Source organism: Bufo gargarizans, chromosome 4 (assembly GCF_014858855.1).
Source record: "Bufo gargarizans isolate SCDJY-AF-19 chromosome 4, ASM1485885v1, whole genome shotgun sequence".
NCBI classification, from domain to species: Eukaryota; Metazoa; Chordata; class Amphibia; order Anura; family Bufonidae; genus Bufo; species Bufo gargarizans.
In genome coordinates this window covers 333,624,658-333,640,720 of record NC_058083.1, presented here as the reverse complement: position 1 = coordinate 333,640,720, position 16,063 = coordinate 333,624,658, and the positions used below count along the sequence as shown (strand labels likewise).

The 16,063-nt window shown below is 41.6% G+C and overlaps 1 protein-coding gene across 1 annotated transcript in view; it reads left to right on the top strand.

Moving 5' to 3' along the window:
- LOC122935412 (T-cell activation Rho GTPase-activating protein-like) overlaps window positions 1–16,063 on the top strand; it is a 194,580-nt gene that overhangs the window by 147,823 nt on the left and 30,694 nt on the right. The window contains exon 3 of the mRNA XM_044291183.1: window positions 10,805–10,975. Coding sequence (XP_044147118.1) covers window positions 10,805–10,975 — 171 coding nt within the window. The remainder of the gene's footprint in view (window positions 1–10,804; window positions 10,976–16,063) is intronic.

Here is a 16,063-nt window from a genome sequence, read left to right as displayed (position 1 = left end):
AGAGCTATCTTATCAATGTCCACCTTGTTTAATATATAAGCAATTGCATTAGACGTTGATTTTAAAATTGGGGTGAATAAGCTGTGTAATTTAACTGTTATTGGGATGCCCACCTTGTTTCATAGATAAGCAATACTATTACGCCTCGATTCTCAAATTGTGGTGAATAAGCTTTCTCGTTTAACTGTTAATGGGGTGTCCACCTTGTTTTATAGATAAGCAATTCTATTACGCCTTGATTTTCAAATTGGGGTGATTAAGCTTTCTCATTTATCTGTTATTGGGGTGCCCACCTTGTTTCATAGATAAGCTGTTCTATTACGCCTAGATTCTCAAATTGGGGTGAATAAGCTGTGTAATTTAACTGTTCTTTGGGTGCCCATCTTGTTTACTAGATAAGCAATACTATTACGCTTCGATTCTCAAATTGAAGTGAATACGTTTTCTCGTTTAACTGTTAATGGGGTGTCCACCTTGTTTTATAGATAAGCAATTACATAAGGCCTTAAATCTCAGATTGGAGTGAATAGGCTTTTTATTTTTACTGTTATTGGGGTGTCCACTTTGTTTTATAGATAAGCAATTCTATTTTGCCTTGATTGTCAAATTGGGGTGAATAAGCTGTGTAATTTAGCTGTTATTGGGGTGCCCACCTTTTTTAATAGATAAGCAATTCTATTACATCTATTACCCCTTGATTTTCAAATTGGGGTGATTAAGTTTTCTTATTTATTTGTTATTGGGGTGTCCACCTTGTTTCATAGATAAGCAATACTGTTACGCCTTGATTGTTAAATTGGGGTTAATAAGCTGTGTAATATAACTGTTATTGGGGTGAATAATCTGTCTACTTTTACTGTTATTAGGTGTCCACCTTTTTTAATAGATAGCCAATTTCATTAGGCCTTGATTCTCAAGTTGGGGTGAATAAGCTGTCTAATACTACTGTTATTGGGGTGTCCACATTGATATTGAACTTAATTTACATATACAGTTACTGTATAGTATGCCCAACAAAGAAGTGCCTGAGCCCTCCCAAAAAACAGGCAGTGGCAAAAATGTTGCTTTGGCCGAATGACATAGCAGCAGAAGGGGGAGGGGGTAGCAGAAGCCACAGGCCAGAGCTGCCACTGACATCCAGTGGTCGTGTTTTGACAACCAATCCTGCTGTCCTGGAATGGTTGACTCAGTCTTCAACATCATCTCAACTGACATTAGACACCCACAGCAAAGTCGGTGGGTTCCTCTGACACCACACTTGGATGGCATGGTCCAGGAACAAGCTTTGTGTACTCACCTGTCCGGAACCTGCCTCTTTCCTTTGCTGCTCCTTCTGCCAGGCAAGTGATATTTGCCGCCAGCTCTCCTCCGGAAGATATTATTGCAGACAGTAATGATGATATAGCCGATTGCATGTGGGAGCCAGGGGAAAAGGGGGCTTGCTAGTGAGCCAGTGGCAGAGTGCTGCTGAGCCAGCAGGGTGGCAGCATGGCCGTGAGCCAGCTGGTTGGCAGCAGTTTGATGATCTGCAGCCCTGGGTAGACCGTCTTATACAACTAGCAGTGCATGGCTTCATAGAGGCAGCAGCAGGCAGTCATCTGGTTGGAGTAAAATGCCATACTTGCTGGTGTGGGAATTTTTCATCAAGTGGCCGGAGGACATCAGTGTGGTCATATGTAAGATCTGTGAGCAGAAGGTGAAGTGCGGCCAGGGTGCCAATGTTGGCACCACACCCCTGTGTCAACACATGGAGTGTCACCATAAAGTGTCCTGGTAAAAACCGTGGTGCTAATGTAGTGGTACAGCCTGATGCATCTCCCAGTAGCCCGCACCCCTTCTCCAGCACTCAGGGCTCCACCACCTCAGCAGAAGGGAGCTGCGTTTCCTTCCCATCATCTACTGGTCCTGATGCTCTTACTCCTCGTCACATGTTTCGCCAGCAAACGATTAAAGAGGCAATTTCAAAAAGATAACAGTATGCATGCACTCATCCAACAGCACAGAAGCTGAACATGCTCCTGACCAAGTTGCTGGTACTACAGTCCCTCCCTTTCCATGTGATTGAGTCTGCAAATTTCAGAGAACTGATGGCTTGTTCTGAGCCAAGGTGGAGCGCCCCAAGCCGTCACTACTTCTATAAAAAAGCTCTACTAGCCCTACATACGTACGTACAGCAGAAGGTGAGCCTGTCGATGTCTCGTACACTTCATGGCAGCATCAACGTGTGAGGCTGTAACTATGGTCAAGGACTATATGTCCTTTACAGCCCAGTGGGTTAAAAGAACATTCTGTCAGTGCTGCATCAAGGAGGGCTGACCCATGCACCCTACATGGCACACTTTTTTAATCTGGTTGTAACCCGGTTCCTGAAATGTTCCACCCAATTGCAAGACATCCGGAAAATGGTCAGGAAACTGTGCATGTACTTCAGCCACTCTTACCGTGGAAAACACTGCCTCCTTGTGCTGCAAAGGCAGAAAAGTGTTCCCCAACATCACCTCATATGTAACGTTTACACACTTTGGAACTTTACCCTCCACATGTTAGGCCGACTATATGAGTAGAGGAAAGCCATAAATGATTTATTGATGATACAAGTGGACAGGAGTACTCCCCAGTGTAACTTCGAAGTTAGCTAGTGGCAACTCATGCGTGACACCGGCCGTTTGCTAGGCAAAGTACATGGCCAAGTGCACTGCTGTGCAAGCATAAACTGTGAAGGGACCACAAAGTTAAACCAATACTGTAGCCCCATTATTCTGAGGATCAGATCCTCATAGAAAAATTAGTTAAATATCCAAAATGCAGCTGTAATTGCTTTACTCACCAATAATATTGGGGCATATTTGCTAATATTGGAGTATGTGAAAAGTTTTAATGAGGGTGTAACACTGCATACCCTCATTGGGGAGTTTGATGCACACTACACAAAAGGGTTCATAGAGCAGAACTGCAATGTAGTAGCTACCTCCCTTTGTTTTTTAATACATTTCTTCTTAAAACTGTTATAATTACAATATTAAAACTACCTCATCTGCCATTTTTACCATCAAACCATTGTCAGTTTGTATAAATTGAGATTTTTTGTTGTTTCTGAATTTATATTTTTCTTGTATTTGCGTTTTATCTAATAATATGGAATTGTAAGATCTGAACATTTCCAGAGATCTGCATGGATGTGAAGCTAAAGAGGTCAGTAATGCTTTCAGTTAACGTCACAGACAGGAAGCTTATAAATAGTAATAGAAAGTTGAGACTGATCTCATGACTTGGAGTTCCCCTTCATTATATAGTACATATCACAATAATAAAATGGTAGCATACCAAGAAAAATACATATGTTATGAATTCCAAAATAGTAATCTGCTATGTACACCTTGTACACAGAAAATTACTGTACTTATGAATGATGTTTTCATTCATATATAGGTTCCTCCACTCTCCTATAGAGGATTCCAGCAACCACCTCTCACTAAACAAATGGGACGTAGAAGACTTAGATCTTATGCCATTGACTATTCTTTCATCAGCTGACCAATCCATGGAGAGGCTTCTAAGAATTGTACATAAAGCTTATCTAACCCCCCCCCCCAAAAAAAAAGTCTAGAAAACGGGACTATAAACTTCCCAATGTTTCAAATATGGATTTCCAGAAGCATCCCTTTACTGCTGTATGTGGGATTGTCCACATATAAGTTTGTTTTGGGTCAAGAGCCATGCTTATACTATCAAACAATTGAGAACCCAATGCCCACTCAACGCTACACGGGTTATTCTTGGTTATGTAGACAAGAAGTATAATTTTCCTGGTAAAGACAGTAAAATACTGGAAACAGCTGCTGCTGCCTACTTGAAAATAGTTCCTACTCTCATTAAGGCCTCATGCACACGATCCATAAGCATTTTGTGGTCCACAAACTGTGGATCCAGTCCGTGTGCCATCCAGATATTTTATCAGACTCATTGACTTCAATGGGAACGTAGTGAGCATTTTGCAGTCTTTAAATTGTTTCCAAAGTTGGTTTTGTCCTTGGTGTCAGATGCACCTAATGGCAAAAAAAAAAAAGACTTTTATTCCCCTGCCCGCGTCATGTAAATTAGGCTCTTGAAATAAGTGGGCAGTGGCTTTCTCTGCTGAAAGGGATTCCGTCACCTCGTTTTCAGTTATAGAGCTGCGGACATGCACGGCTAGATCGCCGCTAGCATGTCCGCAATATACCGGTCCTACAGGGCTGTGTCCTTTTATTTTGTTTAAAAAATGATTTTAGAGATATGTAAATCAGTTTTGTAAGGAGCCCAAGGGGCTGCACTAACCTTCCTGGTGCCCAGCCGTGCCCCCCTGTGAAGGAGCCCAGCACCACCTATGTCCTCCGAATCTCCTCCTTTCGTTAAACAAGTTACAGACTTCTATAAGGTTATGCTGGTCGTCTAATATGCGTTTTCTATGTGACAGGTTCCCTTTAATAGTACAGAGGACTTGAAATGTATCTATATATTCCTACCTAATATATATCCATGCATACTGTATATATGCTGTAATCTACTTTGGTTGTCTTGGAGACTGAGTTTTCTCAAGAAAATGCAAATGAAATCTTCCCGGCAGTTAGGATAAACTGTGCAATCTGCTTTTAAGTGGAGATAAATAAAGTTATAAAAACATGAGATAATTTGGGTCATGGCATAGAACAGTCACACATTTTGTCGCAAGTGCAGTTTTTGTGACAAAATTTGCAACTTTCTAGCTTATGCCAACACCTTTGCCACTTTTCCAACAATTGGGCGAAAGGTGGTGAACTTTGTGAGGGATCGCTGCTTACTGACTGACAGTTCAGGTGCACGGACAGCAGAAGATGCAACAAATTTACTAAGCGTTAATGAATTGGTCAGATCTTTCTCTGGCAAGATAAGTCTGGACTGTGAAACGCCAGTCGTACTAAATGGCCCCCATTATATTTTGGCTTAAGGTTGTGTTTTATAAGAGCGGCGCCCATCATATTTTTGCAAGGCTTTTTATGGCGGTAGGGAGCGCAAAAGGACAGAATAAAGACGTGTTTATAGCACCATACATTGTTAATATAGTGCAGTACATCTTAGTGTTTTTATAAATAAAAGGAAGTTCACGTGATTTCACTTTCCTAGAATCAGAAAACTGTTGAAGGTGAAAATGACACAATGCTGCAATCCATCACATGGTTTAAACCACCAAACAAGCACATACACATGACATTGCAGATAACATGATGCAGTGCTACAGAGTTTATCTTGCATTTTTATAGTAGGTGCTAAAAAATAAAACTCAATATACTTAAAGGATAACTGTCCCATTTAGACCCATAATTTCAATTTTCATATATGTAGTTACTAATAACATGATATTCCAGAATCAGTTTCTATTAGACTGACTTACCCCATATTTAATAAGATTCAGCCCTTAGCAACCAGTCTGCATAAAACTGCAATTTCACTATTCAGTTAAGATGGCCGCCACTGCCCTCACCCTGAGGCTAATCCCGCCTGCCCTCACTAGCCAGTAACAATAGCCCCCCAAAAGTGTCAGTAACCAGAGCCCTCCCCCCTAAAGGGTTAATCTCCTGCAGCACAAAGGGGTCCTCTTACCACATGTTGCATTCATTTATACACTGAGCAGATGGCAGATCTCCCCCCCCCCCCCCCCCCCTGGTCTGCGCTGCTTCGACTCTGCATTGTCCCAATCTGCTGAGTGAGAGAGCGTCTGCCAAGCACAGGGACAGGGAGAAGTGCACACATCCCAGGCACTGTTATCAGCTGCTGGGGAGGACCTGGCTTTAATCATTTACTTACAGTCCCTGGCTGTCAGTAATCTGACCTTGCACACTGCCTGCTTCTGCGTCCTGCATAGCAACCTGATTTTAAGCACAGGTAAAAGTAGGCAACAATACAGGCAACAAAAATGTGGAATTAAGGGGTAATTGAATACACTGTGAAAAGTTTAAATAGGGCCACCAAGGAGATATTAATCACCACAATCCAATACACTCCCCCCCCCCCTCCCAAAAAAAAAAATATGACAGTTATACTTTAAAGGGGTTTTCCGAGACTTTATAACTGATGACCTATCTTTTGGATAGGTCATCAGTCAGGGCCGTCTTTACCAAGGGGCAAAAGGGGCAGCTGCCCTGGGCCCAGTTGCTCCTGGGGGGCCCAAGGCAGGTGCCTCTTGAGCCCTGCTAGCTACTGCCCCGGGTGTCAGGCTGTCGGCTACACAGGCATCATGATCGTACTGTGTTAATGATCTTAATTCTAGGACCTTAATGAGTTTTGATCTAGGACCTTAATGACATCATTACCATGTGACCAGTAACCTAGCAATTACTGGTCACATGGCTATGAGGCCATCACAGGTCCTGTGGAGTGTTGCAGAAGTTAACTGTGGAGCTTTTTTGTGTAAAGATTACATCAGAAAAAGGTGACAGGGGCTGTTATGTTAATATACTGTAAACTACTGTATAGTGGGGTGCTGTATACTGTGTGGTGGGCTGTATACTGTGTGGTGGGCTGTATATTGTGTGGTGAGCTATATATTGTGTAATGGGCTGTATATTGTGTGGTGGGCCTGTATATTGTGGGGGGGCCTGTATAGTGGGGGGGAGTGCTATACTGCTGTACTGTATAGTGTGGGGGGCTGTATACTGTGGGTGCGGTATAGTGTGGAGTGCTATACTGCTGTACTGTATAGTGTGGGGGGCTGTATCGTGTATAGTTTGGGGTGCTGTATACAGTGAGGTGTTGTATACCGTGAGGTGCTGTATACTGTGGGCTGCTATACTGCTCTACTATATACTGTGGGGTACTGTATAGTGTGGGGTGCTATACTGCATACTGTGTGGTGCTGTATACTATAGGGTGCTATACTGCATAATGTGGGTTGCTGTATACTATAGGGTGCTATACTGCATACTGTGTGGTGCTGTATACTATAGGGTGCTATACTGCATACTGTGTGGTGCTGTATACTATAGGGTGCTATACTGCATACTGTGGGGTGCTGTATACTATAGGGTGCTATACTGCATACTGTGGGGTGCTGGGGTGCACTGTAACGCTAGGGTGAGCCGAGCCCTGGTCTCCTTCCTGCAGAGCGGTGCCCACTTCCAGCCCAGAACACTGATCCTGAGCCGCTGGAGTCTTCAGAACTGGAAGTATTTACAGTCATTCACTGGACTCTACCAGATGTGTGGATTTTTTGTGTGTGTGTTATGGTGGAGGGCGTAATTGTCTGCTAAGGTGTGGGAAGGCGGGATCCAGGGGGCCCAAGTAAATTTTTGCCCAGGGTCCAATCAATATTAAAGACTGCCCTATCATCAGTATATGATTGGTGTTGGACTGCTGCCGATCAGCTGTTCGAGAAGTCAGCACCACACCACAGCTTTTCCTAGGCCAGTGATGACACGTTCATCAGTCAAGTGGCCTAAGAACAGCTCGGCCTCATAGAAGTGAATGGGCCTGAGCTGCAAATCCAAGCGCAGTCGCTATACAATGTACTATGCTGTGCTTGGTGAGCACAGAAAAGACAGCGGGAGCACAGAAGCGCTGGTGCCTTTTCATACAACTGATCAGTGGTGGTCCTGGGTGTCGGTCCCCCACTGATCAGATACTTATGACCTATCCAGAGGCTAGGTCATCAGTTATAAAATCTTTGAGAACCCTTTCAATGTTTTAAAACACTCATTATTATTCTTAATATCATTCATTAACATAACATAAATATCTACTTAGCTAAACGTTGAATTATTCTTGCCAGCATGACCTCTTGTGGTAGAGCACTGACTACTTATTATTATTGTTAAGAACACTATCCTGTAATGATGGTGGACTTTTTTCTTCCAGACAAAAGATATCCCAAAAAGAGCCTCTGTAAGCATGATCGACCCTATTAAACCAGCCTTATTGCCTGGTAAGGATGATCATGGTGATTAAAATGATAACTTATTTATCTTTGTAGGTTGCAGTCTAGTGAAGATATGAGGATTTATATATTTATGCAAATCAGGCAGTTGGAGTACCAAGGGGGTGTATCACTTTGAGCACCGCTACTGCTTCTCCACTTGGTGGACACTCCTCCCTCCCCTTTGATTGACAGTATGTTTAGCCCTGTCTAATGGTACCTGCACTATCACTCACTAATAATTGTTGGTGATCCAGCTTTAATATGTTATATCCAGTCTTTGGTGATTTTGATAATGTGCTGTGGCTTATATGTATGTAATTATTGGGTGGCAGTGGAGCCACTGCTGAGGGGACCACGTTCTGTGCTGGAAGGAGAGAATACTTACCTTTCCATCCTGCTGATATCTGTACTCCTGAAGCCGCCGGTGTGTCAGTTCACCTGAAAATGGAGGAGCTAGAGGAGCTCAGCTGCCAGAAGGATGGAAAGGTAAGTATTCTGTCCTTCCCTCACAGTGCTCATGCCAGGAACCATTAGACAGGGCTATTAGCCCTGTCAATCAAAGGGGCAGAGGGAGTTTAATCAGCACTAGGTGATAGGGTTATTAGTCCTGGTAATTAAATGGGCAGAGGGAGTTTAATCAGCACTAGGTGATAGGGTTATTAGTCCTGGTAATTAAAGGGGCAGAGGGAGTTTAATCAGCACTAGGTGATAGGGTTATTAGTCCTGGTAATTAAAGGGGCAGAGGGAGTTTAATCAGCACTAAGTGCTAGTGCTGCTCAAAGTGCTACAGCAAGCCCCTTGGTGCTCCAACTGCCTGATTTGATAACAATTCTCCACAATGCTGCAACCTACAAAGATAAATATCATTTTAGTCAGCATGAACAACCATACCAGACAATATGCCTGGTTTACTAGGGTTGGTCATGCAGACCCGGGCTCATTAAAGCCCATGTACACAGGCAGATGATCAGGCAAATGATCACACTTTTAAATGCTTATTCTTGATCACTGCTCCACAGTGTCGGACTGGGGTGCCTAGAGCCCATCAGTAAAATTCATTCTGGGGACCCACTATACAGATACATGCAAATATTACCCGTTCACACAAAAGCAGACACCTGTGGGCCAGTCAGAGCCTTATGCTCCATGTAAACATATCCAGGGATGTGTTGCCTACAATAATGAAACTGTGAATGAATAGTCACATTAATAATTATTTGGTCACATACAGTGAAGATGATCGCTCCATGTAAATCGTACTAAATGAGCACTGATCGACTTGTTAATAGCAGAATATCTGCCCCGGTACATGGGTGCTAAGTCTGCATAGTTGTTGGAATTAATAGTTTTGTGGTGATTTTTTGTATAGGTCCTATACATAGCATACCTATATATCTTGACCAGCTTGGTATATAGGATGAGCCACGGAGCATATCTATATATAATTTATATAACATTGTAAGATGCAGTATTACCATGTAATGATATATATATATATATATATATATATAGATGTAGTATATATATTACATGTGCTGGCTGATTAGCCCACAATCCCTTACAGTCTACAATCCCTGCAGTGATTGACAACCTTCACAGTATATATGTTCATATCATATCACTGACAAAGGGTAGGAGAAGTCAGGCTTCTGCGCTCTCTTATGGTGTCCATACATTTGGCTGATGGCCAAATCCGTTGTTTAACCAACAGCAATCTGTCCCAACTCCCCCATACACATACAGGCTCAATTCCCCTATGTGTGTTCAGTGGGAAGAGAGGAGAAAGCTCCCAAACCTTTTATCCTTCAACATCATCTCCCCATACAGATTGGCTAACAATATCCTACATTGTATGAGGGCATTTATTGTAGAAAGACACAGTTTTATTAAGATCAAGGAACAATAGTCACAATTTTGTATCTTTTCTTGATGCAGCCTAAGGCCTCATGCACACGACCATTGTTGTGCTCCGTGTCCATTGTTCCGTTTTCCGTGATTTTCTGCGGACCCATTGATTTTCAATGGGTCTGTTGAAAACTTGGATAATGCACCGTTTGTCATCCGCATCCGTGATCCGTGTTTTCAGTCCGTCAAAAAAATATGACCTGTCCTATTTTTTTTCACAGACAACGGTTCGCGGACCCATTCAAGTCGATGGGTCCGTGAAAAAACACGGAGGCACACAAGATTGTCATCCGCGTCCGTGACCTGTGTCCGTTTTCTTCCTATCATTTGCAAGGCAAACTTGACTAAGATTTTTTTTTCACTTTCCTTCGTGTCTGGTGATCCTCCAAAAACCAAGGAAGACACACGGAAACAAAAACTGAAACGGATCACGGAACAACGGAACCCCATTTTGCGGACTGTGAAAATATACTGTCGTGTGCATGAGGCCTAACATTGTATTTACTGTCACAGCAGCTAACTGGCATTCAGCATTGCCTCTTAGCAGGCCGTCAACCAATCTACCCAAGCCCCCCTGAGTTCAACATATATTGTGGCATGCTTGCATTACTTTCATCAGCCTTACATTTCTTAGCCTAGTTAATCTGCCCATGCGACCAGCAGGTCTAGGTGATTTTATGCAATATAAACATTTCGTTATTTTTTAGGATTCAACATAAACTTTTATTGTTTGAAGAAAACGCTTTACTTTCTAAAACATATAGAATTAGTATTGGATCAACTTGCGCTATATCAGTGCTAACTTTTCCACTTACAGCCACTTTGCTCATTAATGTGCAGAAAATGTCTTCTGAGTCTCTGTACCTGTACGCTCCATATCACATTATTGTAGGCACGAATTTAAATAGCCTCATGTAAGCAGCCCATACTCTGAATACTATGTCATATTTGTTATATTTTCTATCATTCTAGGGAGAACAGTGCTTGTTCCATTTCAATTGAACAATGCCCCTTTGTCCTGGGACTATCAAATGAAGATTCTGAGCTGATTTTGCATGCATGTGTACAGTTGACCCAGGATTTCAAGACCAAGGAAAGATACCTACTCTTGTTCAGCGATATGATCATAATCGCCAAATTGAAGTAAGATTTAAGATTTTAAATTCATTTATTGATTGGAATTGTTGGTAAAATTACAAAATCTCAACATTATGAAAGGTTTGACTACTACCGGTTGCAGAATTTCCTTATAAGTTAGTGTTTTAGAAACCTTTTAATGAGTTAAACTAAGCCACCCTTTGCATTACACATTGTCTTGTGTAAGCACCTTTCACAGAAGAATAGAAGCACATCCTGCAATAAATATTTCAGATGTAAGCGCCAGCCTTGCTTTATCCTTTATTCCCCTGGCCCATCATGAAAACCAACTTACAATCTCATGTTAATATTGTGTTCCCTTAGTAACCAAGCCTAGTGACATACTAAGTTATTATAAATTAAAGTGCGGACAGCAAATTGTCTCTATACTTGGACCACATATCCAAGCCTTGTTACAAGCAATGGGAGTCTCTCTGTCCAACTGCCTTGCATCTGGGTTAGGCTATCACCTAGTTATACCTGGTTAATTAGAGTATGGATGCTGGTTGTTGGGCATTTATATATCCAGGCCTTACTCCATTCTGGTTGTCAGGTATAGTATTTGCTAGGTGCATTCCCTTTTAGATATTTTGTACTTTATTCAGTTTTCTGGGATCTGTATTTCCATGATTATATCCTGTTCTAGTCTAGTGTATTTTCTGTGTATTCTGAAATCTTCTGGGATCGTTCCATGGTGTTGCTGTTTGCCATTCATTTGCTATCAACCTACAGTATATGGTACGCATCTAACATTCACTGTGCCAATATGCTAACGTTATTTCTAAGGACTTTTCGCTAATGACTACTCACCCTGTTGATCAATATGGGCTATATACTCTGTAAATTTATAATATGGGTACCTGCTAAGAAGAGCATTTGTTTAAAGATGGCCATAATTATATGCCAAGAGGAGCCCTGTAATGGAGATAAGCCAACCATAGCAAGGGACAATGAAAGTTATTTTGGTGACTATTAACTATGTGGTACCTTTATGCAAATTCGCCATATGGTTGTTGATTTTCTGGATGCATATTCACACTATAACTATTTATATCAGTGTCACGGTGCACACAAGGTTGGTGGTATGTGTGGTTTACGAGACCCATACAATAACTGTCTGCTCCTGATGAACCAACATTTAGCTAGGAGAAACATGTTAAGGCTTTAGGACATTGATCTATATACATGTAGGTCTCCACGCTGTGGTCATTAGGATAATCATCTGTTACCTGTTGGTGAGCATTGTCGTCCTTTACAGGGTGGTCACTCTATGTGAATACGAGCAAATTAGGGAGAATCACTAGGATACGAACGAGGTTTCCTTGGTTATCAACTCCTGAATTGTGAAGTAATATGTTTGTTTACCTATATTGATTTTAATTGTGATAATAAAGGTTGTATTGCATATACAAGTAGGATTTCTTACTCTGTGATTTTTGTAATTGTTCACCCTATGATAAAACATGGGTTTACTCAGTTTCCCTACAAAACATCTTCAGTGAATTTGGGAGATATAAGGATGAAAATGAGGACCTTTCCAGGTATTAGCAGATCGTGACAGGATTATTTTTTGTGTAAATTTATTTTTAAAATGTATTACATTGAATGAAACATGAAAAATAAATGAAAATTTTAATTTCACACTATTTCTGCCATTTATCCATATATAAAACTTAAAATTAAAATATATTGGCCCTGTATTGGTACCATTGGCAACGTTTTTTGGAGCTGATTTTGAGGTGAAAACACACCAAATCAGAGCCCAAAAAACTGTGTGAGCTTGCCCATGTAATGTATTGTTTTGAAAGGATGAAATTTTGATGTGGACATCTAGGCATTCTCTATGGTAAGACATTAACGACTTGGAAGTTCCTTATAGTCTGTGATTTTGTAACAGCTGTTGAGGGGAAACCGATACTGACTGGAAAGTGAAACAAGCAGAGTTATACAGAACCACTGGGCTGTAACACTTCAATGACCTCAAATAATATAATCTCTTGCACCAAGTTCTGTTAATGGGTTATTCCCATCTTAGCTTTTTACAGCCAAGATGGTAATAACCTCAGTAAGCAGTAGTATTTGAGCTATGAGAGTTACAGAAACAGCAAAGTGTAGCTCAGATGTATTCATAATGCCAGTCACTCCCAGCCAGCGGTTACTTAGTTTATTCCAATCCCACTCATGAAAGGCTGAGACAAAAATAACCTTTAACTCCTTAGTGACCACCCATACGTGTTTTTACGGAGGTTATTAAGAGGAATTAGGCTGGGCCGCCTTTTTTCTACGATGGCCCAGTCTAAGCGCTGCACGGGTCCCCCTCACATGAGAGCCGTGGCCCTGCTCTAACAGCCTGGATCAGCAGGCAATGGCGTCCGCCACATGTAAAGTGCTGACAGAGGGAGCAGACTCCCTCTGTCTCCCATCGGTACCCCACAAATGCGATCGCGGGGTGGTGATGTGTGTGAAGGCTGGCTGGGGTCTGATGTAGGCCCCAGACCAGCCTTGTGTAATTTCCAGCAGGCTCTGCCTCTCTGGTGCTGCCTGATGGTCAATGTCAGAATAACATTGCAATTAAAATACAATGTACTATATTTGGTATTGCCGCATCCGTAATGACCTGGACTAAATAAATATGTAAATTATCCCCTACGGCGAATGCCTTAAAAAAAAAAAAAAAAATGACAGAATTGCTCATTTGTTCTTAGTTGCCACAAAAAAAAACATAACAAGCAATCAAAAAGCGTAATTTACTCTAAAATGATACCAATGAAAAATACAAGTCACTCCATAGAAAGAAAAATAAAAAAAGTTATGGGTCTTGGGAAGCAGCGATGCAAAAACATGTTTTTTTTTAAACATAAAAAAACTTTATGTATTTGGTATCACTGTAATCGTACTGACCTAGAGAATAAAGATATTATGTTATTTATACCTAAATATTAATGCTGTAAAATTTATAACGTAAAAACGCTGTGGCAGTATTGCTGTTTTTCCCATCTCCCTCCCAGAAAGAGTTAATAAAAGTTAATAAGAAAGCTATGTGTACCCCAAAATGGTGCCATTAAAAACGACAACTTTTCTTGCAAAAAACAAGCCCTCATACAGCGATATAGATGGAGAAATAAAACACGAGAGAGATAAACAGGTTCAACCCGTGCTGAAAATGCAGTATGAAGGTGAGGCTAATAATGATATCCAGTCCCCCTGACTGAGCAATTTACAGTAATGATAGTCTTAATATAGTAGTTAGCTACGTTAAAGAATAATGACATTGTCATCCGCCCAGCAGATAAGGGCGGTTGCATTGTCATACTGGATTATGCACAATACTTAAAAGACCAAAAAACATAAAAAACTGAAATCTAATCTGATACAACAATATAAACAGTATTTGAATCGATTGGTCCAGAAGAGAAAAAAGCTATGTATTATTACCACAGAAGAGGCAGAGTTCATAAATATACAGTCCCCTAGAATACCAATTTTTTTTATCATTTGCCTTAGATTCATAAAAGTGACACCCAACCACCAGGGAGGCCTATAATATCTGGTATCGGCGGTCTTACGTCAAATTTGTCTAAATATGTTGATGTCATCCTACAGAAATACAGTATGTACAAAGACTACCAGCCTATTTGAAGGGCACTCAACATATTTTACAAACATTAGAAACAATAGAATGGAAACTCTTCCGGATAACAGCTTTACAGTATTTATCTAGGGCTCATTGCAGTACATGTGATTTATCATCTTGTTTAATGTCAGTAATATCATTATTAACAGTAGAGAAATCAAATGTCAGCAAATGAGCTGCTACCCACCACACTCTGCTTGATATTTGACTTTCTCACTTCCCTCCTACTTGTACCCAGCACAGTGGGTGGTCTGCTCCAGAGTCACACCATCATTAACGATGATCAAAATGACATTGTGGAAAGTACATTCTCTGTGTAGTGTCCTAAAGTCATATCTGAAAATTAAATCATTTTATGTGACCTATGTAGCTGTCCCCAAATGAGACATCACTGTATAGTGCACCCAGCTTTTTCAGAGTATGATATTGTCCAAACCCCTCATCTTTTTCTTCTCATTCCCTGGTATGTCGGCATTGAACCTAACTGCTGCACCCAGCTTTTCCAGAGTCTGATATTGTCCACACCCCTCATCTTTCCTTCTCATTCCCTGGTATGTCTGCATTGAACCTAACTGCTGCACCCAGCTTTTCCAGATTATGATATTGTCCACACCCCTCATCTTTCCTTCTCATTCCCTGGTATGTCTGCATGACTGAATTGAACCTAACTGCTGCACTCTGGACCTTATCTTTACCAGCCTCTGCTCCCTATCTAACCTTTCTAATTCGCCTCTCCCCCTATCTGACCACAACCTACTTACCTTCTCTTCACTGGTCTCTTCTGCTGCTCCCCCGGTTCACACACTAGCACACCCCTGCAGGAACCTTAAACATCTCGACTCTCTTCTGCCACTCTCTACTATTTGTTCCCTCCAACACCCAGATGCTGCCACCACCCTGTATAACACCACTATAATTACAGTTCTGGACTCAGTTGCCCCCGTCACACACAACAAAACCCGAAAAATCAACAGACAACCCTGGCAAACCGACCTGACCAAAAAACTCAGCAGCAATGGAAGAAATCCCATTCTAAAGATCAATTCACCACATACAAGCAATCCCTCCTCATATTCAAATCCTTACTCGCTGATGCAAAACAGACCTACTTCTCATCTCTGATATCTTCCCTGGCCCACAGCCCTAAACAACTTTTTAACACTTTTAACTGCCTTCTCTGCCCCCAGTGCCCCCACCCTCTCCTTTCATGTCAGCTGAGGACTTTGCCACATACTTCAAACAAAAAGGTAGGCAACATCAGAGAAAGCTCCAGTACACAGTCCCCACAGACCCTCTACACAACTGCTCAGCCCTCTTCTCCCAAAACACGCTTCTTCGCCATTACAGAAAAAAACTCTCCACTCTACTCTCCAGATCCCATCTCACCACCTGTGCACTTGACCCAATCCCATCCCACCTTTTCCCTAACCTTATCACAGTGTTTATCCCAGCCCTAACTC